Below are 24,618 nucleotides of genomic sequence, written 5' to 3'. Positions count from 1 at the left end.
ATTGCATAATAATCCTTTTACTCTTGATAATTGTTTTTTTTTTTTTATGTTAAAACAATAGTTCAGCTATGTTAGAGAATAATATAAATCATATATTGAAATCTTATCTAACAGCTTAAGCTATTGGGTTGAGATGGTTTTTGACATGGTATCAGAGTCTTAATGACCAAGTGGTCACGAGTTCAAATCTCACCATCCCCATTTACTTAATAAAAATTATGTATAAGGCAATGTGAACCTGTACAAGTTTCAAGTTTAAAGAGTTTTTACTTGAGGAGATGTTTTGAAAAATAATATAAATCATATCTTGAAACCTCATCTAACAATTTAAGTTATTGGGTTGAGATTATTTTTTGACAAACCTTAAGAATTTTGAATAATAATTGAGATGTTATGATTCATGTATAGTGGAAGCATGCTTTTAACCTTGGAAAAGATATATAAACAATAAACTGGTTTTGTGGATATTTTTTGTATTTTTATACAGATATTTTATGTAATTAATATATCTGTAGCATTTTAGTATTTTTACATTTTCTTTTTATTTTTTATTCATAAATATGTTAGAGCGTGTTTCAAACACGCAAATAAATGGGTGGTGTTCTAGCCATTTGGGATGCATGTGACATCATTCGATGGTCAAATTTGATTATTTACTATATGCACAATCATCTTCTTTTTTATATGGTGTGGCATGTATAGACATGTGATGGTTGGATTATAACCGTGATTGTTTGTTTTGTTTTTTCTCCTTCTCTCTCTCTTGATAACTAAAGTATATTATTGTTTTTTTTTATTACTTGATTTTTAATTTTAGTTATTATTCTTTTAATTTTGTATTTTATTTTTATTCTTTTTATAGAAGTTTTTTTTCTTTCAATCTAGTCATTCAATTACAATTTCTCATGTGTGTTGTTTTTCATTTCAATTCTCATTCTTTTAATTTCTTATTTTATTTTTATTCATTTTATAGGTGTTTTTTTTTTAAATTTCATCCTTCAATTATAATTTATATATATTATATTTTTTGTTTAGTCATTCTACTTTTAAATTTATAGTTTTTAATTTTATCTTTCAAACCAAGTTTATGATTTTTGTTGTTTCAGTAATAATAATAATAATGGTTACAATGATAATAATACTAATAATAAAAATAATAATATTACTTATTAATGATAATGTAATTGTAATGATATTGATAATAGTAGCAATAATAATAATAACGATAAAAATAGTAATAGTTATAATAATAATTCATCATTCAATGTAATATTTATTTAGAATTGAGTTTCATCATTTTTTTCATGTATGATATTTCCAATCTAATATTTCGAGTTACTGTTTCTTTGTGTAACTTGATGTTCTTTTTTGTTTTTTTACCTTTTTAAAAAAAAATTATTGTTTAACATTAGCTTTTTAAAATAAAAAAAGGTAATCTAAAATTCTTTTATATATTTTATTGGAAACCCGTGCAAGGTAAAAGATCCAAAATAAAAGATTTAAAAATTTATCTTGCATTGCATAATAATCCTTTTACTCTTGATAATTGTATATTTTTTTTTTTTTTTTTTTTTACGTTTTAAAACAATGGTTCAGCCAGCAGCAAATCACTAGTACGTAAAATAGTATTACATCATTTTTTTAGTTATACCCTTTTTGCATTTTGCACGGTCAAGGCGTCAGACCTCGTTAAAAGCACTCAAAACCCACTCTTTTTACTGTATTCCACGTCAAATTAGTCTCTAACATTGAGAGAATTATTTGAAACATTAGCCAATTTATCTTTGTTTCCCTCTTCAAGGTTTATCAAAAATTGAATTACGGGGGTTCCAGTTAGAGCCGGCCAGAGCATATAGGTAATCTAGGTAATGGTTCAATACCCTCACTTAACAAAAAAATCCCTCAAGAATAAGTGAAATATATTTATTAATTATATTTTATGAAATAAAAATTACCTCAACTTAACAAAAGACTCTAATATATAAAATGAAGATTTCTCAATTCCCTACTTGTCAGATATACATAAAAAAAATATATCTTAAAATTTTAAAAAGTTTTATTTATAATTTTTCCTGATATCCATATTCACCTCAAATCGATTCTAATTTAAGTTACGATGGACATAGAAGGAATGGATAAAGTGGTGTTCAAGTATGTGTACGGAATGGTGCAGGAGAGAGAACATGGGTCGTGAAAGTTTCGAGTCATTGGTTATAATGATAGATTTCTAATTTTTAGGCTTGCTTTTAAAGTAAAAGAATATTCTTCTCTTTAAATTTTTTTCCTTTTAAAATATTCTCAATTTTATTTTTCTTCTTATGCTTGTTTCAATATTTTATGCTTGTTTCTAGATAGGGAGATCAAATAAATTTCTAATTATTATTAGTTATTTAAAATATCATTTATTTTGTGGACAAGCTTGTCCCTCTAACTTAAATGCCATACCTGCACGTATAATTTCGCAATAAATTGTTGCCGACTCCTATTAATTATTTAAACTTCTCAATTGTTTCCCCTGTTGTCTTCAAGCTGCATGTATGGACCACAAAACATAATGTACTTGTTCCTACTAATTGACCTCTCACTGAACTCCAATTTCGTGTTATATAAGCTGTGCTATTTTCTATGTATAAATAAAATTCAAGTTCAAGAATTTTGAATAATAATTGAAATATTAATATCCATTGAGCTACAGCCTATTGACGTATCTCTGCTGTGTCAATTTATTAGTGTTGGGCTGCATTCTTGCCAGACATGCAAATCGACAAAGCACACATGCATGATTTCCACAAAGACGGTGTTAAATCATGATTTTTTTTCATATCATCTTAAATTGACATTTTGATGTATGATATGTATAATATATTTAGAAAATAAATAAATTATATTTTAATACTTCACTTAGAAATTTAATTTTTTGAATTGGAATTGATTCTTTAATAGAATATTGAAACTTTGGTAATCAAACAGTCACGAGTTTAAATTTTATCATACTTATTTATTTGATAAAAATTAAACATAAAATAATATGAATTTATATAAGTTTTAAATCAAAAATAATATAACAATGTTAGATCCTGTTACCATACCAACTCAACAACTTTTGGTATAGAAAGCAGCAACGCTTCTGGCAACCATGTTTGACCAAAAACACAATTGAAAAACGGTTTTCAAGTTGCTACAGTGCTGTCGACGGTGAAAGTAATTTATGCCTGCAATATCATTCACAATTTAATGTATTTATGTCCACTCACACGCATAAAGTTACACCCTCAACCGTGATTTTTAATTAAAAACACAATAAAAAAAAGCTTTTTTCTAGCGTTATAGTATCATTGATAATGCAAATATTTTAAGTCCATAATGTCATTCATAATGCGAAAGCAAATATGCAAGTACACAATTAAATGACAATGCAAAAGTAACAGTACAAGTTCACAATTAATTGGCTCTTGATGTACAGTATATGCATATACAATAAAATTAATTATGTTTTTAGTTCACAGTGCATTCATGAATAGTAAAAAACCCATATATCTTGGAGTTTTGTGAAAGTAATTATCCCACGTAGGGCAAGAATTGATCTCATCATTTACTAGTCTAGGTGTATAATTATCCCACGTCTTTATAAGGATATGATCCCAAAGCATTTTCCCAACAACTGCTATAATTGATTTTGATATCTCAAAGCTTACCTGTTTATAGTTTGATTACCTGCGCAACAAAATGACACTCTTTGGTAAGATGGAGGCTGAAGTAGAGGTCAAAGTTTCTGCTGAAACATTTCATGATATCTTCAGCTGCAGACCACACCACATTTCCAATATGAGCCCTGCCAAGATACAGAATGTTGATCTCCACGAAGGTGAATGGGGGAAGCCGGGCTCTGTAATCTGCTGGAGTTATGTACATGGTAAGGCTGTGTCGTCAAAGATCATCCCTGGCCAAAAAAATACTAAGGATTGCACTGCTCATGCTCCTTAATATTCATGTAGAGGCTGTGTCTTCATGGTTTTGATCATATATATCTTCATGATCTATAGTTCTGTCTTCATCCATTGTTGTAGAAATTTTATGACTTTGAGGTTGATGAAAGGTTAACCTCATATACATTTTCAGAAACAAATTATTATTAAGAGTAGGATGACATATCAAGGCAGTGATTCATGAGTACTGACATTTAACTTATTTTTTATGCAAAAAACATTAATAGATGGGGTTGCGAAGACTGCGAAGGAGGTTATTGAAGCTATAGACGACGAGAAGCTGTCAACCACCTTCAAAGTGATTGAGGGAGACATGATCACCACGGAGTACAAGAGTTTCACGGCTATCGTTCAGGCTACTCCCAAGGGAGAGGGCAGCTGCTTGGCTCACTGGACTTTTGAATATGAGAAGCTAAATGAGAACGTTCCAGATCCTCAAACGGTGCTTCAGTTTTGGATCCATTGCCTCAAAGACATTGAGGATCATCACCGTACCCAGCTACCAAGAGCACAGGCATGAATGATCGGTTAGTATCATATGCGTGCATGCTTCTGCTGCTGTCTTTAATTTAAAACGTACGACTGCCGGCGTGAATGAATAATAAGAAGCGGTGTGGTGGGGACAGGCGCCTGTTCTTCTATATTAATGTATTTTAAATTATCAGTAAACTTGTGTACGTGGGGTCTACTGAAACTCTCTCTGCGTTGCTGTGTGATTTGATGTATCAAGGGCTTTGTGTGAAGTTAATGCATGCTTCGATGTGTGATTCAAGATGTTGAAAGTCTCTCCTCCTATCATTTTTTATTCTTTTCAAAATCAAGATGGTGGTTTAAAATAGTGGTTTTTAAATTGATTTTTTATTTGAAAATATATTAAAATAATATTTTTTTTATATTAGTATATTAGAATGATTTTAAAAAATAAAAAAATAATTTAAAATAAAATAATAAATCTTTTTTAAAAATACTTTTAAAACATTATAAAAATCTCACGGTATATAAACAAAATTCAAATCTGAAAAGTCCAAATCTTACAATCACTCCCACCAACTGCAAGTCCCAAATACAAATCCCTCGACCATTTATGTTGTAAATTATTGTGAAAGTGGATGGAAAGTGATGAATGTGACTTTCACGTGTGATTGCTTGTATCTTCTCTTTATTTTTGTAATCTATTTGCTTTATTTTCTGCTCTCTGTTTTTTTTTAATTATTATTTTAATTCCGTGATAGGAACATGAGAATCCCGTACGAAACTGGATGGATCTTAATTTGATTTCATGATGGATTAAATCGAATTAAACAATGTTTTAAGATAATTGATGAAAGCTTTCTTTTTATCCAGGAATTAATGATGTGGGGACAAATAGTTTGTAAAATTGAACCCAAAGTCTAAATATATTATTTATTTCTCAATTATACATTTCGTGGATAATAAAGAAGCAGTGCTCGATGTGCGGTGGCTATGATCTGTACTAATGGTAAGAAAATGCCATTCTATCTTTGCTTGAACATCCCCAATTGTCTTACGTATCCGATACCCTATTAATTAATTAAATGTTCTTAAATTTATAATCGAGATAAAACACAAACAGCACCACCTTTACAGCAATCGGTTTTGAATAAATCCAAGGGCTAAGGTCACGTGACATGCACTTTTAAAAAAAAAAATTTAAAAATAATAAAAAATATTATTTTAAAACTTTTCCAAACAAAAAATATTTTGAAAAACAACTATTTACACTCTTAAACATCTCACAGAATGTAATGTATAACTTTTAGTAGGATAATTATAAAAATACATCATACTGTAGAAATATGTAATAATGTTTTTCATGATATAGACTTGCAAAGAAAATAATAGGCAAATGCCTCGTAGACTCGATAAATCCAGGTTCTACGATCTTGAAACTGAACATAATCCAGAGAGATAAATTATTAATCACGGATCGATGTTGGAATCATCATTTTTTTTTTTTATATCACAGCCTGTACATATGAGCCACAAAAGGTGGTGGACCGTCATTCGAGTCGGCGAGGCATCCGCCGCTTACCCAACAGTCTCCGCACGAGTCCACTTCCCAGCCTTCAAGTCGTCCCTCCTGTACACATGAGCCTCAAATAGGTGGTGGATCGTCATTTTTTTTTTATATCACAACCTGTACATATGAGCCTCAAATATTTGTGATGATTTTGATTCTTGAATACAGGGCTTACCAGCATCCCGGAAGTAATCGGTTCCTTGCTTATCAACTACACCACTTCGGTCTACATCAGTGTCAAAAACAATTAAAAACCTCAACAATAAATAAAATATATTTATTAATTATAATTTATGAAATAAAAATTACTTCCACTTAACAAAAAACTTCAAATATAAAGTGAAGATTACTCAGGACTCCACTTATCAGAATTATATAAAAAATAATAAAAATCATTTCTTAAATATTTTAAAAAATCTTTATTTGTAATTTTGCTTAAGGTATTTATTTACCTTAAGCCAACTCTGATTCAGGTTGCAATGGACAGTGGAGGAGAGCCAAGGGCCCTGCAAGAAAAATTTTCCCAACTCCTCTTTTATATAAAATAATGAAAATTTTAATTTTTTTAAATAATTTTTTTTAATTTATCCCTTTTTAATTTTTCTTTCTTGCTCCGCGCCCCTTGCAATGAACATATAAGGAGTGGATGAAGTGATAGTCAAGTGTGTGTTCAATTTGGGAAAGGAGGGTGGGGGGTTGGCTACGAAAGTTTGAGTATATGGTTATAATATTAGAGTTTTAATTTTTAGGCTTGCTCGAAAGTAAAGGAATATCTTTCATTTTAATATATTTTAAATTTTAGTTTTTTCCCTCACCAGATTTTATTTTAATTTTTCTTATTTATTTATTTTTTCATACTATAAAGAAAAAATAAATTAATAGAACTTTTTTTATGTTGTGCATAAGTTGAGTGATGGCTTTTTTTTTTTTCCATTTGAGATTGAAATGAATTTTTTTATTAAAATATGATTGTTTTTGTATTGTAAAAATGTTTTTAAAAATATATTTATTTATTATTGATTTTAAATTAATATTTTTATATCATTTTAATATATTAATATAAAAAATAAATTTAAAAAAAATAAAAAAATATATATTTTAAAAAACAATCGGCACTTAATAATATACACGAGACTTTTGTTATTTTGTTCAAAAGTTCATACGTGTGTGTCCATATATATGTGTGTGTGTGTGTGTAGCGCGCAGTGCGCACGTAGCGATATTACCTGATACGTGAAGTTGATCTCATCACCAGTGCACGATTTTTTATGCCCTTACATCTCTCTCTCGCCAGATACGGAGATTATTATTAGTTATTTAAAAGATCATTTATTTTGTGGACAAGCTTATCCCCTCTTACTTAAATGCCAAACCTGCCCAGGTTGTCGTCAGTAATTGAATACTTTTTCTAGGGTAGAAATCCTTGATTTAATAAATTCAAATACCTTGTCATCGCTAATTTAGTGTTGGGCTGCATTCTTGTCAGGACAAGCACATTGCAGTGGATTTTTACTTCGACGGAGATCATGTTACCAAGCAAGTGGAGTGTATATCTTTTGTGATGGACGGTAGATATGATGTTTAAGAAAAAATGGCGACGTGGACGATGAATACCCACGTCTTTATAAGGATAAGACCCCAAAGCATTTTCCCGACAACTGCTATAATTTATTACAAATTGATGTCATAGTCTAACAAACACTGGGTATTAAAAGAGCTTGTTCAACAATCACAAGACATATCTAAGCAATTAGGTGGACTTGGTTGGCAAAGATACAGGGAAATATTCAAATATATTTAAAATTCAAATTACTTAGTTATTATTATAAATTGAATAAGATAGCAATATTTTGATGGATTCATTAAATTTTTTTTTATTAAAATAGTTTAGTTCTTATTGGCCGAGCTACCTTGAATAAACCAAAAAACTTTTATTTTATTTTATTCAGATCCAATTACTATGCAATTAATTCAATCTTTTTTTCATTCAATGAAACTTTCCAGCTCCACGCTTTAATTCTTGGGTTTGTTATATCTTTCTGACAAGAATTAGACTGCAGACATTTCAGTTAACATGCCCTTAAAATCTTATTGGATTGAGGAGCGAATTTTATTATAACAAAATGGCCACATTTCAAAAATAGTAAGCAGAGTAAGAGAATCATCTATGTATTTATGCATAAATGATACAAAAAATATAAAAAAAGGGAGGCGGGGGAGAGAAACCCGCAAGAAAACCAACTAGATAGAATTAAATATAGAAAACCCTAAATAATGTAGGTCAATAATTGATCTCTTCATTTACTAGTCTAGGTGTATAGTTATCCCACGTCTTTATAAGGACAAGATCCCAAAGCATTTTCCGTATAATTGCTATAATTGATTTTGTTTTCTCAAAGCTTACACTGTTTATAGTTTGATTACCTGCGCAGCAAAATGACAGTACTCTTCGGTAAGATGGAGGCTGAAGTAGAGATCAAAGTTTCTGCTGAAACATTTCATGATATCTTCAGCTGCAGACCACACCACATTTCCAATATGAGCCCTGCCAAGATACAGAACGTTGATCTCCATGAAGGTGAATGGGGGAAGCCGGGCACTGTAATCTGCTGGAGTTATGTACATGGTAAGGCAGTGCCGTCATAGATCATCCCTGACCAAAAACATATTAACGATTGCACTGCTCCTTAATCATATATATATATATATATATATATATGTGATTACTAACCATAAGTTTACATCATAATTAGTCTACAATTTTGTTTATTTCTTAGATGGCTTATAGCATGAGGAAGTGACTTGGGTTATTTTTGTATACGCTCGATTTGATCATTAATTCTAGATAGCTATGATCAATCCATTGATGTAGAAATTTTATGACTTTCTGGTTGATGAAAGGTTAACCTCATGTACATTTTCAGAAACAAATTATTATAAAGAGTAGCATGGCATATCAAGGCAGTGATTCATGACTGACGTTTAATTTATTTTTTATGCAAAAAAATTAATAGATGGTGTTGCTAAGACTGCGAAGGAGGTTATTGAAGCTATAGACGATGAGAAGCTGTCAACCACCTTCAAAGTGATTGAAGGTGACATCACCACGGAGTACAAGAATTTCATAATTATCGTTCAAGCTACTCCCAAGGGAGAGGGCAGCTGCTTGGTTCACTGGACTTTTGAATATGAGAAGCTAAATGAGAACGTTCCAGATCCTCAAACGTTGCTTGAGTTTTGCATCCATTGCAGCAAAGAAATTGAGGATCATCACCTTACCCAGCTACCAACAGCACAGGCATGAATGATCGGTTAGTATCATATGCGTGCATGCTGCTGCTGCTTTCTTGAATTTAAAATGACTCCTCTCGTGAATGAATAATAAGAAGCTGTGTGTTGGGGACAGACGCCTGTTCTTCTATATTAATGTATTTTAATTTATCAATAAACTTGTGTACGCGGGGTCTACTGAAACTCTCTCTGCGTTGCTGTGTGATATGATGTAAAAAGGGCTTTGTGTGAAGTTAATGCATGCTTTGATGTGTGATTCAAGATGTTGCAGGTCTCTCCTCCTACCATTTTTTATTCTTTTCAAGATCCTAGCTGGAAAATCAATAATCCAAACATGTTAGACAGGTCTTAATATCTCCAGTCAGAGGCCAGCACCATCCTGAATTGCGAAATATTCACAAGACTCTCATCGTGATTCGTAATCAAGATTTTTATTCTTGAGATTTCAACGATTGACAGAGGAAATCAAATCCACAAGGCCAAATCGACTATTTAGCATATAAAATAATAATAAAAAATCAATCTATATAAACCAGCTACGCTCCTTTGCTTGTGCCCTCATGAAACCTAACTCCACCGTTTCAATGATTTGTTTAGAAGTGGAATAGTGGTTTTTAAAGTGATTTTTTATTTAAAAATATATTAAAATAATATTTTATTATTTTTTTAAAAAAATTATCTTTTATATTAATATACTAAAACAATTTAAAATAAAATAATAATAATTTTTGCAAGCCTATTTGCATACTTGCGAGCCTATTTGCATACTTGCGAGCAGCTTTACATCATATCCCCTCCACCTCGGGCGAGTTTAGCCCCCCCTCTCTTAGTGAAAAAATCGAGTCCATTACGAGTGTGTGGCAAGTGCGATGCTGTCTCCTCCACCTCGGGCGTCGTTTATCTGCAAAGTAATTACCAGCAGTTAAACTTGTTAGCACCAAATCGATCGTGCAGGTGTGTGTTATATACTACTCGCAAAGGCAAACTTTGACATTACGGATGCATCATTGGCAAATGGAGGCAAGCAGGCAACAATGTACTCGTGAAATGCAATGGTTTTGATGTTGAGGACGAGGGGAACCTTGTTCCTGTGGCATTGTTTTGCAATATTGATAGCAAGGATGCTGAGGTAGAAGCCATGGATTCTGTGTTCGATTTGGTGCTCTTCGTCTGCTTTCGAGGGAAGATTGTTGGACCAAGAAAGCGAGTTGGGAAGAGAAGGAGCTACAAGTAAGATTAGCCATGTAAATGACATCGCTACAATTCAATCAATAACTATCCTGGAAAAAGAAAAATATCTGTATACAAACTTCCAGACATCCCTATAGATTTTTTCATTGGTTCTATTTTTATTTCCATGACAATGCAGTTGATATTTCTCCACAAGCAGAACACCGTACTGGATATTCTTGCATGGTGCTGTATATAGATTGTTTAGCTAAATAAAGCACTTGTCGCTATAATAAATATCCATATAGTATGAATACAGGAAGTTCAAGGAATGTGCTATCAATCAAACATTGAGATAAGTATAATTAATGTATATACAACGTACGTGATACGTCAGAGGAGGAACTTGAGCCAAGAATGGCCATGATCCAAAACAGAAAAGGAGCACTATAGGAAGGTTTACCATGCCTTTGAGCAGCGTCCAGTTGAAAAAAGAAAAGAAAAAACTATCAGACATTGAAAATGCGGTCAAAAAGAAAATCAGTAACATGTGCCGAACATCCCACGATTGAAACACAATATATTCAAATGGATATTGCAATATCCGGCTGAAGTTATTGCAAGGAATTTGTAACGATAAAGCCAATGGAACAAAATTTCAAATGATTATCAATTAATATTCATTTAAAACGGCTATGTTTTAACAAAATATCCCTAACTGCTATATTTTAACAATTATATTTCAACTGATATTTAGAGAAAATCAGAAAGGAATCCATAAAACAGACTCAATTTTCACATATAACAGATGTCACACCAATTAATTCCTCTGTAGGATCGGTCAAGAGTTTCCTCTGTAAATTAATATTGACCTTTTTAGTTTTTTTTTTAATATTATTTCTATATTGATCCTTTATTTACTATCCTCTTATATTAATTTTTTTAAAAAGTGTATTTTGTTTTTGTTATATATTTAGTATGTGCTTTCAGATTTATTTTGTTGTTCAGTTAAACTTATAGGTTTCTAGCTCCTTTCTGTTTTTTTTTTTTACTTATCATTTAATTTTGTCTTTAGGAAATTAATGTCTATTTTGTCCAAAATATTTTACCTTCCATTATGAAAAGAAAGGATTTTACTACCTTTTAAAACTCAATAGTAAGGATTTAATAACTTTTTTACTAAATTATAAGATTATCCTTTCACAAACAAACACATATAGAGGACAAGTTAAAGAGAACACCTTTTTTCGAAAGAAAATCATGACTTTATGTATAACTATCGATATATAAGATTAGATTTTAGATTTCCATATGTGATGTGAAAATTGCTCGTCTAAATACTAAATAGTGGTTTCCTCCATTTTCTTTCTTGAAATTAATCTTAAAAGCTTTCCATCTTGAAACAAGAACTTCAATTCTATGACTGGATGATCAAAACCGCCATTAAATTCTATTGGGTTCAAATTGTTTTTAGATTTTGAACGATGAGCAGTCCAAGATGACCGATAGTTTCTATCTTTTAAATTTCTGCGCGACGCATTCTTTGCAGAGGAAATGCCAGCTATTATCACCCAAAAAAAAACTTATTATCTCCCATTTAAATCTTGTTTTGTTAGGCCGTAATTTCAACTTCAAGTTACTTTCGTATTTTCAACTTGAGTTAAATCTTATTTTGAGAAAATCAGGTGAATAATTGTTTCACGATATATGATTTTATATAAGAATTTATTGGTTTTTATATAATACATTGCAAGCCAAGTTCGAGAATGCCATTATCCTTGGAAAAAAATAAATCAAAATGTGATCCATAAAAATCGAAAAAAATTGTTTGAAATACGACCAAAACAAGAAAGAAAGAAGACACCAAATTAATGGAGTAGATATCCAAGTAATTCTTGATTCAAGAGAAAACAGTCATCATCTTCACGGTTAGGACGCTATAAATGAGCAGTCGCATCTCACCCATAGAGGATACCGGTGTGGATGGTAAAATTAGGAAAATCATTCGATCAGTCGAGTCTCTTCGACCTGTTCCATGGTGCTTCCCTGTCTATGTTCCAAAAATAATAAATATCATGGCTTAATTTAGTTAGTTTAAGCATACATGCTTGAGCAAATTATTGAAGTTGCTTGTCTATGGTAAGAAAAATGAAAATGGCATGCAGTTTTAAGAGACTATAAACCATGTAGTCCATCATGCTTCCCATATTCCTCGCCAACCATAACATTGACGCAGAGATATCAGGTCAATAGATTTCAATAAAAACAAAGTTTAGGATATTTGAGGGTATATTATAATTTTTTTAAAAATATTTTTTATTTAAAAATATATGAAAATAAAAAAAATTATTTCTCATATCAATATATCAAAATAATATGAAAACATTAAAAAAATATTAATTTTAGGTAAAAAAACATAAATTTTTTTTAATTTTTTTTAAAAATATGTTTAAAACACTAAAATAAATAAATAAAATTTATTTCTAAACTAGTCCAGCTACACGAATCTTTTTGCATCATTCTGCAATATCATGCAGGGTCAGGCAGCTTGAAATCTACATTGCATACAACAGAACACATAGCAATCACGTTTATCTCGTACCTCCAATTTCCAATCCCCGACAACCTGGAACATTAACCCACTCGATTTGAATCATCACTTCACCGGACTCCACATTTCTTAATCTGAGAATCATGTCTTGCAGGATTTTGCCGTTATCCCAAACAACGCAGCTCTCGTCAGCAAGGCAGTTGTTCCGGCTTGGCTTCACTCTTGAGACCACACAACCGTTTGGGAGATTTTGCAATCCCATCTTTAGACTCGCGATATATGCTTTGATGTCTATTTCCGCTTCACCCATTTTATCATCCACGGTAAATCTGTCTTTGTCAAACACAGTCTGCAAAGGAAGCCAAAACAGAAGGAATCAGAATTGACAGAAATAAAATATGGTTGTGTTTAACGAAGTTATTCAAGAAAGGAAAATGGTATCTCGCTGGATTTACCATCAACTGTTTGTATGCAATACAGCACAAGAATAATTCAATTGCTGTGTGATTTCATCATAAACATGCTACATGTTGTCGGCTAATACTTACTAAATTGATTGGAACATTGATATCTGTGATTGAAAGAGTAAGCTCCTCGTTCCACTCTGGATTGCAGTTTTTTTTCACCACTCGAGTCTTCAATTTCTGCACCAAAGTTGAGGTGATTTTAGCGCTGAGAGGACATACCGAGAAGAACAAAAAGGACAAGATATAGAAAACTTGCGTATAGTTGAACTTTCTATTATATATGCAGTGACTATATGCAGATTTAACTTATATTGATGAATTATAACATACTTATTCATGCTTTCTGGTTCTAGATCACCTTAATATGTTGAAGCAAAGCTTCATATCAAGATAAGCAAATACAGAGAACCCTAAAGCAATTCTCTCAGAAAATGATGATGAGAACACATTAGCAGTCCATCATTAACCATAAAGTTTCAAGCAAAATTAATCAAGAACGTCCAAGCTACCGAACAATCCTACCAAAAACCACACCCCGTCCTCCATATTTGTGATTATGAAAAGTGAACCGGAAGTAAGAAGGCTATGTCCTCCCCCTCATAGGCATTCATGATAGTTCAGGATGCATTCTTGAAAAAACCTCTTCCGTCAGTCTTTCGTTGGGAAAGTCCAAGCCCATCGATATTAACAACGGCTTCAATTAGGTGAACAAATTTCACCCTCTTCTTGTTTATTTCTCATTTCTAGAGCAAAAAGAACAAAATACAATTGTGAAAATCCTTTTGTTTCCTGTCTTTAATTTCTTTCAGTAGAAAATTTCATGCCTGCTTCCCTGTTTCATTTCTATAGAGGTCTCAGACAGCCAACTCAAAAAGATTGACAACCATTTTGTGTACAGAAATTTCATCAAGAAAAAAAATAAAGGGAAAATGAAAGAAACTGGGGGGAAATAACAAGTCATATAACCAAATTTGAGGAGATCAAAAGAAGAGTAACAAGCCTGTTTTCCCATGGTGATGACAGCATAAGGATCACTGGTACCAAGATCGCGAACGGCAAGATTGTTGCCTCGTTTCACCCGGATTCTGAGAAGGCCAAGAAGGTTATCCATGTCTGTAAAGCTCCGACTGCCTATTGTTCAGGTCAAACAGACACGGAATACTGGATTTTATGGCCTAGAACAAGGAATATATAAATGTTGCTTGAAAAATCCAAGCAACATGTAGCTTGATCGATGGGTCAACTGCCAAGGAATCTATAAAGAATCTTCCAAAATCCAAGTACCTTGATCGGTTGCAACGTGTCTTTTACGTGCTTCAAAGTATATGCTGGCCAAGAAAAACTATAAACAGTAGAAGGCTCGTATTAGACAATCCTTTTGTGGCCCGCCGCTATGCACGGCCTCCCCGTTGGTGGTTAAGACCTGTGCTTTTACAGGAATAGAGGGAGAATAAGTATACGGAAACTTGCTCAATGTGCACCCAAAATCTGACAAGGCATTATCATTTTACTTTCATTGTATGGAAATAACAATAAATCAGATTGCAACATGGAGGGACGATATCCAACCCCAATTATATAAGGTATTGTCTTTATTGATAGGTCAATGTATCAACGTGAGGTCCCGATACTTAGCATTGCTATTTTCCTCAGAGAGATATTGGATCAAATTTCTCTCATACTTCCTTTTCTTCATTTGGGTAATAAAATATTTAAATCAGCTCATTTGAACTCTGCCTTCTAAAATCCTGGATTTTAGACTTTCGAAGGCTATGTTTCGTCGTCAATTCAGCACTCTATTAGTGAGTGCAATTTAGCGGATATAGCACAGCAAGCAGAGAGAAGGACAGATTTAGGAGCACGGTTGTTTTTAGGTTTACAGCTCGAAACTTAACCCCGATCAAGATCGAAAATCATTTCGAATTGTTAATTAGCTCATTAGGCTGGGAACAGGATGATCCAGTTAGTTAATTATGACAATAATAATATTAAAAAAGTGTATGTAATATAAAAAACTAAATTGTATTGCATATAGATTTTGGTGAGCTGGTGAAAAAAAATAATTAATAAAGAAGATCAAGGTGTTTTTTTCATGTTTGTTTTCAAGTCAATACTTCATTCATTTATGTCTTGATCGGGTAAGTAGGTTAATTGAATTTTGACTTGTTTAACTAGTATAAAATAACCTAAATATGATCTTAAATTATTAAGTTTGAGGTCAATGCATTTTTGGTATAATGGTTTAAACTTGAGAAACTTTAATATGATTATTTGTTTAGCTTGGATTTTAAATTAAATTGTGTAAAAGTTATTTTGATATGATGTTGTTCATTAAGCATATATAAAAAAAAAAATATCAATTCAATATTAAATGATAAAATTAAATAAAATTATTTTTTTAAATATAAATTTGAAAAAATAATAATAAAAAAAAAGATCTAGGAACCCAAAACAATTAAAAACCCACATATTAAATGATAAAATTGAAAAAAAAAATGGGCTAAATTTTTTATTATATTCTTAAAATATAGAAACTGATTTATATTCAATATTGAAAGATAAAATTAAATAAAAATAACATATTAAATTATAAAATTAGAACAAAAGATAAAAAAAAAAAAAAAAAAAGAGGTAAAAACCCTAAAGAAAATAAAAACTCATATTAAATGATGGGATTTAAAAAAACAGAATATTAGAAAAAAGAGGCCAAAAACAATTTATTAGACAATAAAAAATACAAAAATTAATTTATTATAAACTCAATATTAATGATAAAATTAAATAAAACTTCATGACTTGGGCATTTTTTCTCTTTACAAGGATTGGATGGTATATCATCCATTTTTGTTTTAAAAAAAAAACTATATAGATGACTTGTTGTATATGAAAATAGTTTTGGTACATGTATGGATTGAACCCATGAACTCATCTTAAATGGACCAATGAGTGATAACTAATAACATCTATATATATATATACACACACACACATGTGTATAAAAATATAGTTATGATTGTTTTTTTAAGTATTTTTTATTTATAAAAATATTAAAATAATATTTTTTATTATTTTTTTCAAATTACTTTTGACATTATCACATCAAAATGATGTAAAAATATAAAAAAATATTAATTTAAAAAATTATTCAAAGTTTTTGAAACAGAAAAATAAATAGCATCAAATTAGTAATTAAGCCATTAAAATAATATACTAACACGTTTTAGTGTTCATATCAACCGTATACCTGACTCTATTAGGTTTAGTTGTTTTTGATAATATAGACTCCTTAATAATATTAACGATCAACCCAATTCGATCACGCGGGAGACCTGCAGATGAGGTTTCTGATCCATCAGTTCATCACTCGGTCAAAACAAGTATAAAGCTGAAGGACCACAACACTGAGTCACTGAGTCGAATATTATCTCAGCGTTTCCCATCCATAAATTCGTCTTTTATGCCAGGAGGGTGATCTGGTACAGTCATGGAATCATGAGGTAATTAATAATCGCACATAGAAGTTAGAACTATCCACCACACATGTGTTCGGAGGCTATAGGCCCAGACAGAGATTCTTCAACACGCTTTTGGGTTTTGTAAGCAACTCATGTTATCAGTACTTGCGCCCTAACGCGTATCTCTCATGTGGGGTTACAGGGTACGATCAAATTATATTAGTATACGGTGATCTGTTGAGATGGTTTTTTCAAATATTTTTTATTTAATAACATATTAAAAAATTAAAATAATCTAAAAATATAAAAAAAAATCTTTTTTTTTTAATTTTATTTTTTTGCAAATTTGCCGCCAACTACATAGTCAAAGTGTCAAACAGTGCCTATGTCATCGTGGTCCTTTAAACTTTTTAGAGTTACTTTTGTGATTGTGATTTGTGAAATGTGAAATGTAAAATTGCAAATATAACCCCCCCTGGAAAGGTTTTTATGTACACGGGGGTAAGGTAGGTTTATTTAGACTTTAATACAGTAAAAAAAATAACATAATTCATAAAATATAAAAGGTATTAAAAACATGGTTAAAGCTTTCATAATAACATAATCAATATTTTCAAAAAAAAAATAATCTTAATGGGATGAAAAATTCTTAAAAATTAGGAAGGCTAGATTTGAACCTAGTGCGTCATTATTTATTGGGAAAAGTCTTTATTATTCACCAGCTTGAAAGTATAGTTATGATTATTTTTTAAAGTGTTTATCACTTGAAAATATATTAAAATAATATTTTTTTTATTTTTTAAAAATGATTTTTAATATTAATACATTAAAATTATCTAAAAATACTGAAATATTATTAATTTAAAGTAAGTAGAAAAATAAATAGCTTTTGAAACTAACGAGAGCATCAACTTTTTATACTGTTAGCGAATTTAAATTTAAAATCTCAAGAATAAATTTGCATGCATGGCACGTGGTCAAATAAACCAAAACACAACAAACCAGTCGTCTATTCCAAGAAGTCCGAATAATTTTATAAATAAATAAATGTTTGAATATATATATTTTTTTTTTTGCAAATAGCCATTAATTAAACTAACAATTCTTGCAAGTTGTAGTACTTTCGAGAATGGAGGCAAGTCAACAACTAACACACACCATAAAAAGAAAACGTAAAAAATTACAGTTTTACAGCAAGAAATAAGAAGTAACAAAATTTTGAAAAAAATAAATAAACAACGTCTTTCCCCTTGCCGAAGGGTTTTCCTCTTTTGCTGTCACTGTCAGAGAAAATTTTACGATGAAACAGAGTAATTAATGTTTTTTTATTAGTTATTTTTTTAAAAAATAAATTGATACAAGTAGAGAAAAGAAATTCTAGAGAGGTCAGGTTAGGTCTGCGCTAAGTAACTGACGTCGAAGATAACACCGTAACAAAATTAGAAGAGAATCCCTCTCTTTAAATTAGCCTTCCATATCAAAACAAACTACAATCAAACCCTAGCCCTCATCCCCTCCAAACTCCAAAGCCCTTCTCCTTATCCCAAAACCAAAACAAATCATTCCACCGTTTTCTTTCAGATCTCTATCTCTCCAAAAAAATCTCTTACCAGTTAGAGGGAAAAAAAGAAGCGAAGCGCTTTTCTTTTTTCTTTTTTCTTTTTGTCGTGTGGAAATAGATCCTCAAAGAAAACGAAGATCTAGTTGTTATCGTTGTGAATGGTGGAAATCTTAAGAATTAGTAGTAATTACATGCTCTCCCTTTGCCAATCAAGGGCGGGCGTTGTCTCTGTGGCCTCTGCTTTCGCTTTCGGATCTTGCAAGGAAGGCTGGTACTATCGCTGCATCGGTGTCGACCCGTAAACAGAGAAAAACCATCAAAAGTCGTTGTTCTCGCTGATTTTTATTCACAAAAAGTACCCAGTTCTTGATTATTTTTTTTGAAGAAAGAAAGAAAAACCCAATACACAATTTTCTTTTTGTTTAGATACTGCTATTTCTTTTTTGTTGATTTTTTTGAGAGAGAAGAAAAAACAATACAATGGGTCTTTACAAGCAGAAAAAGAACCAGGCAGCCAAGGGCAACAGGTTCTTGATTAGCGTGACGGTGTTAGGGAGTGCAGGGCCGATCCGGTTTGTTGTTAACGAGGAGGATCTAGTGGTTGCTGTTATCGCTACTGCCTTGAAGTCCTATGCGCGTGAGGGTCGCCTTCCAATTCTAGGCTCTGATCTCAATGATTTCTTGCTTTATTGCCCCAATGCTGGTTCTGATGGTAAGTTGTTCCAGAACCCAATTTTTTGTGCCAATTGGCAATTGTTTCTTTTGTTTGTTTGCGTTATTTCTTTGGATTTTGAAACGTTCCTTGGTTCCTAATTAATTTGTAAGAACGTATTCTGATTGTGCTTGAAACTCAAGAACCCAATTTATGATTGTTATTATAATTTGATTGCAGCTATAAGCCCATGGGAAACCATCGGATCGCTCGGAGCTCGCAATTTTATGCTTTGCAAGAAGCCACAGCATCTGAAAGTGGCGGAGAAGGATGGGAGATCCAATGCAGCAATTTCCCAGAAGGGGAGTGGGAGCTGGAAGGCATGGATTAATAAAGTCACTCAATCTTAGAATATCTTCTCATTGATGCACTTTCCAGTAGTGAAGAATGTGATATCTTCTCGTCAATTTATTAAAGTTGTTTCCAGTTTCGTTTAAGTTTTGCCAAATTATTCAATTTGGTCATCTTATTTAGTTGGCGTGGTTGTTTCATTTACCTGGTAATGTCCCTTTAGTGCTTTTTGTTCTAATTCGAGTTGAGAGAATTGTGAAGAATTCCTGATTGTTTAGGGAATCAATCAAATTGTTCTCCTTGAATGTTCTTCTTTGAATAAAATAGACATTTTTGGTTGTCTTTAGTAAATTTCTTTCTTCCATCAGTTGTCGATTTTGGTTTGCTTTTAGAAATTGAACTCATGCGCAATGTTAGGTATTCAACTGCTTGTTTGCTATTCTAATTACGTGCTTGGCAGCAAACCAAATAAGGGGCCTGCAGAATTCCTTTGAATAGAGCAATTTCACTGTTTTCTCTTTTTGGGTGCCAATATGGGCTAAAGTCCAAAAAAACAATAGAATAAATTGTAGTTTTCTTTGTTGGATTAGCTGTTTCTAGGAGATTTCTAGCAGAGTGTTTGATTCTTGGCCACTGATGGCATCTTTGAACTGGATATTGTGGAGCTTAAATCAAGCCTTCACGGGCAAGCATCTGTTCCTTTCAACCATCTCATAGGATGAGGAGCAACCTCTTCGAATTCAACGACAGCATTTGATAGGAATATTTCCTACCGATCCTGTCAATGCCAGCTAGGATGAGTTTGGTGACAGCCTTTGGTACGCATGACAGACAAGACTAGCGGCTGCTTCTTTGCCTAGAAAGTTGCCTAGCCTTCCAGAGGCGGAGTTCTCTAATCAATAGATCACTCCCCTCTACTAAATCAACTATTAAGGGGTAGTTTTGTCTTCTTACATGAACACATTAGTATAATTTTAAGAAAAATCTGACTTTTGACTTTCTTTGATCATAGTATACTGATTTATAATTAACCTTACAAGACTTCAGCCTGGGTACAGGAGCCTTTTAGATATTTTCATTTCTACGAGGTTATTTTCATTTAGATTAGTTAAATTACTCAGCTGTCATTTCAAGATAAAAAAACTAAAACTTCCTTCAGGGCATTTTCAACTTTTGAATTTGGATTTTTTAATAATCGAGATGTTTTGGTCAGTTTGGTTTTTTTTTTTAAAAAAAAAAATATTAATAAAAAGAAAAAGAGTATAGGATTTACAACAACCACTAGACTGTCTCGTAAACTGCTACCCAGTATAGTTAAGCCCAAGCTGCTGTAATTTTCTGAAGCTTCAATTCGCTGTTTTGTTATGCTCGGCATTTGAGAATCGTTGCTGTGTCTTCTATCTTGGACCAAACTGAGGCCTAGGTAGTTCCTGAACAGGGCCAGCCTATAATTTAGAGTGCATTTGACCTGCCTCTTGCATATAGCTATATAAAGGATTGGCTGCTGCTAGTTGTGGATTGATGGAGCATAGCAAGTTCAACTCTTCACCTGTGTTATTTGATGACAAAGTCAATCTCCTTGCACCTTGATGCATCAATGCTCTGTGCATGTGTCTTTTGGATTAAAATCAGTAAAACTGGAAAATTAGGTTCGATTTGCTCTTGAGAATCAAGTTTCCTTATGAACAGAAGTGGAGTTCTACAACTATAGTTGCATAGTTTCCAACGTCTCCGATGAGCATCAATTACCCGTCCATCGAAAAAATCTACTGGGCACCATTCATATTTGTTGGGTTCAATTATATATCGCAGTTGTAAGTTTCCCATATGGTTGCATCTATGATCTATCATCTGCTTTGCTTCTCCCATGTGTGTGTGTGTGAATTAACCCCTTTAACTTTGATTGCATTTACAAATTTCCTCGTTCGCACGAACTGATAGAATTGCTGGCTGTAATGGGTCTAAGGACGAATTTTGGCCTTTGAAGATGAACCAGCTTTCTCTCTCTCTCCCCCTCTCTCTGGACAAGCGAACAGATTGATCGGGAAGCTACATGAAAAGGAAAATATTCAAGGCAACTGAGCGGTGAAGATGGGGCTAGGAAAAGTGAAAACATCGTGGACAATGGAGGATCATTCAATCACATTTACGCAACACGTGGATGGGTACTTAACTAACGGCAGCGTTTTGCGAACCTTGACTTGGTCTTTAGTCAAGTTAGTTTGGGATTTTTCAAATCTGTTTCACGAATTCAATCTCTAAATTGAGCAATATAATAGCGTTCTCGCATTGAGAAATGTTTTATGACAAATTAGTTAATCTCCAAGACCTCAAATCTACCTTTTTAAAAAAAAAAATGTCATTCAATTAGATCCAATTGTCTTGTAATTCAATCATTTTTCATTCAATAAAATTCCCAATTTCCATTCCTAGGATTTGCAATTACATTCCTAATTAAGAATCCATTACTTATAATTAAAACCTTTTCTAATCAAAACCTTATAAAATCCATCTGGTTGGTTACACGTTCTGATGAATTTAGAGAAAAAATAGTCTCCATCGATCACTCATTCTTCAATCATAATAAACAAAAATTTAATTTTTATTTTACTTAAAATTATTTAAAAATTATTTTTAATTATTTTTTTGTTCTAATGTTAAAAATAAATTTTAAAAAATAAAAAATATTATTTCAATATATTTTTAAATAAAAAAACACTTAAAGAATAATTATTATGATACTCCAAAATACCCGCTATAATTATTATGATACTCCAAAATACCCGCTAGTATTCATAAAAACAATCACATCAAATCAAAAAAAAAAAAAAATCTTGTAAAAACTTATTTTACTTCACATAGAAGCTAAAAATTAGCAAAATTACCAAACCAAAAGTCAAATACATTTATTTTACTTTACATATCATCCAATCAGAGAAAATCTGATGAACACTTATTCTAAATCACAACAGTCTAGAATTTATTACAAGCATATTCTTTTAAAAATTTATTGAACGAGTGCCAACCATTAATGTGATCGTCTAACTATGTCCCCAAAAAATTCTTCTAATTAAATTAATTGAAGGTCCCATGTACCTAAGCATATCGTGTCAAATACCAGAAGTTTATGTAGCTTTTTAATTTTTAATTTTAAGTTTTTAAGAGTTAAATAAAGTTAAAATGCTGCTTGATTAAGCGAATTTGGAACCAAAAAAAAGGAACAGAAATGCCCAGTGAAGAACAGCATTTGAAATTCTGTTAATCATAAACGGAAGCCTAACCAAATCAAATGAGAGAAAATAATGGAAAATAATAGTATGATCTTCAATCAAAAAGTTAACTGGGCTCGGACCAGAAATAAAGGGAAGGTCTTCTAGCCCTATGAATACTTAGTACGCTGACACGCGAAGAAATGTTGGAGAACCAGTCTTTACAAGGCCGGTAGGCCCATTTGCTCTGTCCGTACATAATGGACCACGAGCAGGACTTGAGGCATCCATCATGATTCATGAGAAGATTTAGTTTTCGTTCATAATTGCAGTATCTTCTTAATTTTTTAGAGTGCCTGGCCTGACCTGAACCAAGCCATGTTTATCTGCTATGCTCATTAAAAAACACATGTTTTGTGGGCTATGGCTTGTTATTGTTGAGCTCGCAGAGTTTATATTTCTGCTACAGCTCAAACTCTGCTGAGAGTATCCATTTATGAGTCTACTCTCCAAGAAGAAAAACGCACCAAGTAACATGAATCCAAAGCTCAATGGGACTGACGTTGATATCAGCTCTCTGTCTACCAGCTTTTCGTCCTCATTTTTCCACTCGAATTCGACCTATACTCTTACTGCTAAGGTTAAAGAAATGGCCATGGCAGTTGACTCCGGCTTAATTACTTTGATAGCGTGGATTTGTACAGCTTACTCGGTTTAAAGAATCTGTTGCTATAAAGGGTAGATGTATAAAGAATCTTAAAGTTCCAGGTAAATTCAGTGATGACTTCTTTCATCGGAAGATCAATCACTTACAATTTGCCTTATTTGTCTGCAAGCAATGTTTCTGTGATTTATTTATTGCCAACTAATCACTCTCAAAGTGGCAACGCAAACGTTTTGATCAGCAGCACACTGTCTGTTATTTGCTTACATCTAGTAATTCAAGTAGCCGTCAACTGGCATTTTACCACTGTTTTGGAGTCGATTTGACATCTATAAAAAGGCATACACTGTCACTTTTGCTGGCTGAGAACTTGATCAGTGATCGCATTCAGAAAAAGAAAAACAGAAAAAAAGAAAAGACAGAGCATATTCGATCCTCAATCGTCGTTGCTTTAAAGGGATTGCTTGTAATTTCTTACCCTATATAGAAAAGATCTTGCATATCCTACTGCATGCCCGAAGTTTGGACCCAAAAATATTATTTCTTGGAAGATAGAAGGAGATCTTCTTAGCTTGGCTTCAGACAGCATCTGATCGAGAGTGGGAACTGTTAAAAAAGATAATGATGTACAATTTGGCGAGCTAGCTCCTTTATCCACGTCCACTGAGATCTTTCCGATATGAAATGATGAAAAAAATGTGCAAGTTTTGGATGAGAGGTTATAGACGATACGAGGGTGTGTTCAAATCAAGGTTAAAGGCAGGCAGGCACACTATTTAAGACATCACGTCACAATCACAAGGCTCCCCCGACATGTAAAACTGTATCGTGCTCACGAGTGAAGTGATTCTGACGCTTTTCAACACTGGCCCCTTTCTAAAATCCATGAGAATGTTTTATATGGTGTCTCTAAATTTGGAAAGAACAAAATGACAGCCCACCCAACAGCTTTTGTACAGTACCCTGCCTTCTCCTTCCACTCGTTTTCCCCTTCCCCTCCATGATCTACATATACATATATATACATATACATATACACGCATATATATATATATATATATACATACACACACACACACACACACACACACATATATATATGTATGTATGTATATATATATATATATATGTATGTATGGATGGATGTATATATATGTATGGATGGATGTATATATGGTATGTATGTATGTATGGATGTACCCAATTTTATTTCTGACTTG

General features: G+C 32.3%; 4 protein-coding genes across 4 annotated transcripts; 3 read left to right on the top strand and 1 right to left on the bottom strand.

Moving 5' to 3' along the window:
• The first annotated feature begins 3,610 nt into the window (after nucleotides 1-3,610).
• LOC118046393 (MLP-like protein 43) lies at nucleotides 3,611-4,760 on the top strand. Its single transcript, XM_035055283.2, has 2 exons — nucleotides 3,611-3,913; nucleotides 4,214-4,760. The coding sequence occupies exons 1-2, from the start codon at nucleotides 3,727-3,729 to the stop codon at nucleotides 4,504-4,506; spliced, it is 480 nt and encodes a 159-aa protein (XP_034911174.1). The 5' UTR covers nucleotides 3,611-3,726; the 3' UTR covers nucleotides 4,507-4,760.
• Nucleotides 4,761-8,381: 3,621 nt separating this feature from the next.
• LOC118046394 (MLP-like protein 43) lies at nucleotides 8,382-9,581 on the top strand. Its single transcript, XM_035055284.2, has 2 exons — nucleotides 8,382-8,653; nucleotides 9,042-9,581. Exons 1-2 carry the CDS (start codon nucleotides 8,464-8,466, stop codon nucleotides 9,329-9,331), a joined length of 480 nt encoding a protein of 159 aa, XP_034911175.1. The 5' UTR covers nucleotides 8,382-8,463; the 3' UTR covers nucleotides 9,332-9,581.
• Nucleotides 9,582-12,258: 2,677 nt separating this feature from the next.
• On the bottom strand, nucleotides 12,259-14,772 carry LOC118046396 (protein C2-DOMAIN ABA-RELATED 7). Its single transcript, XM_035055285.2, has 4 exons — nucleotides 14,507-14,772; nucleotides 13,588-13,683; nucleotides 13,091-13,388; nucleotides 12,259-12,538 (listed from the first exon to the last, which is right to left on the bottom strand). Exons 1-4 carry the CDS (start codon nucleotides 14,615-14,617, stop codon nucleotides 12,498-12,500), a joined length of 546 nt encoding a protein of 181 aa, XP_034911176.1. The 5' UTR covers nucleotides 14,618-14,772; the 3' UTR covers nucleotides 12,259-12,497.
• Nucleotides 14,773-18,404: 3,632 nt separating this feature from the next.
• LOC118046397 (uncharacterized protein At4g22758) lies at nucleotides 18,405-19,876 on the top strand. The gene is made up of 2 exons (XM_035055286.2): nucleotides 18,405-19,234; nucleotides 19,415-19,876. Exons 1-2 carry the CDS (start codon nucleotides 19,003-19,005, stop codon nucleotides 19,582-19,584), a joined length of 402 nt encoding a protein of 133 aa, XP_034911177.1. The 5' UTR covers nucleotides 18,405-19,002; the 3' UTR covers nucleotides 19,585-19,876.
• Nucleotides 19,877-24,618: the final 4,742 nt, after the last annotated feature.

This window comes from Populus alba, chromosome 10 (assembly GCF_005239225.2).
Source record: "Populus alba chromosome 10, ASM523922v2, whole genome shotgun sequence".
Taxonomy (NCBI): Eukaryota; Viridiplantae; Streptophyta; class Magnoliopsida; order Malpighiales; family Salicaceae; genus Populus; species Populus alba.
This window is presented reverse-complemented; position numbering and strand designations above follow the sequence as displayed.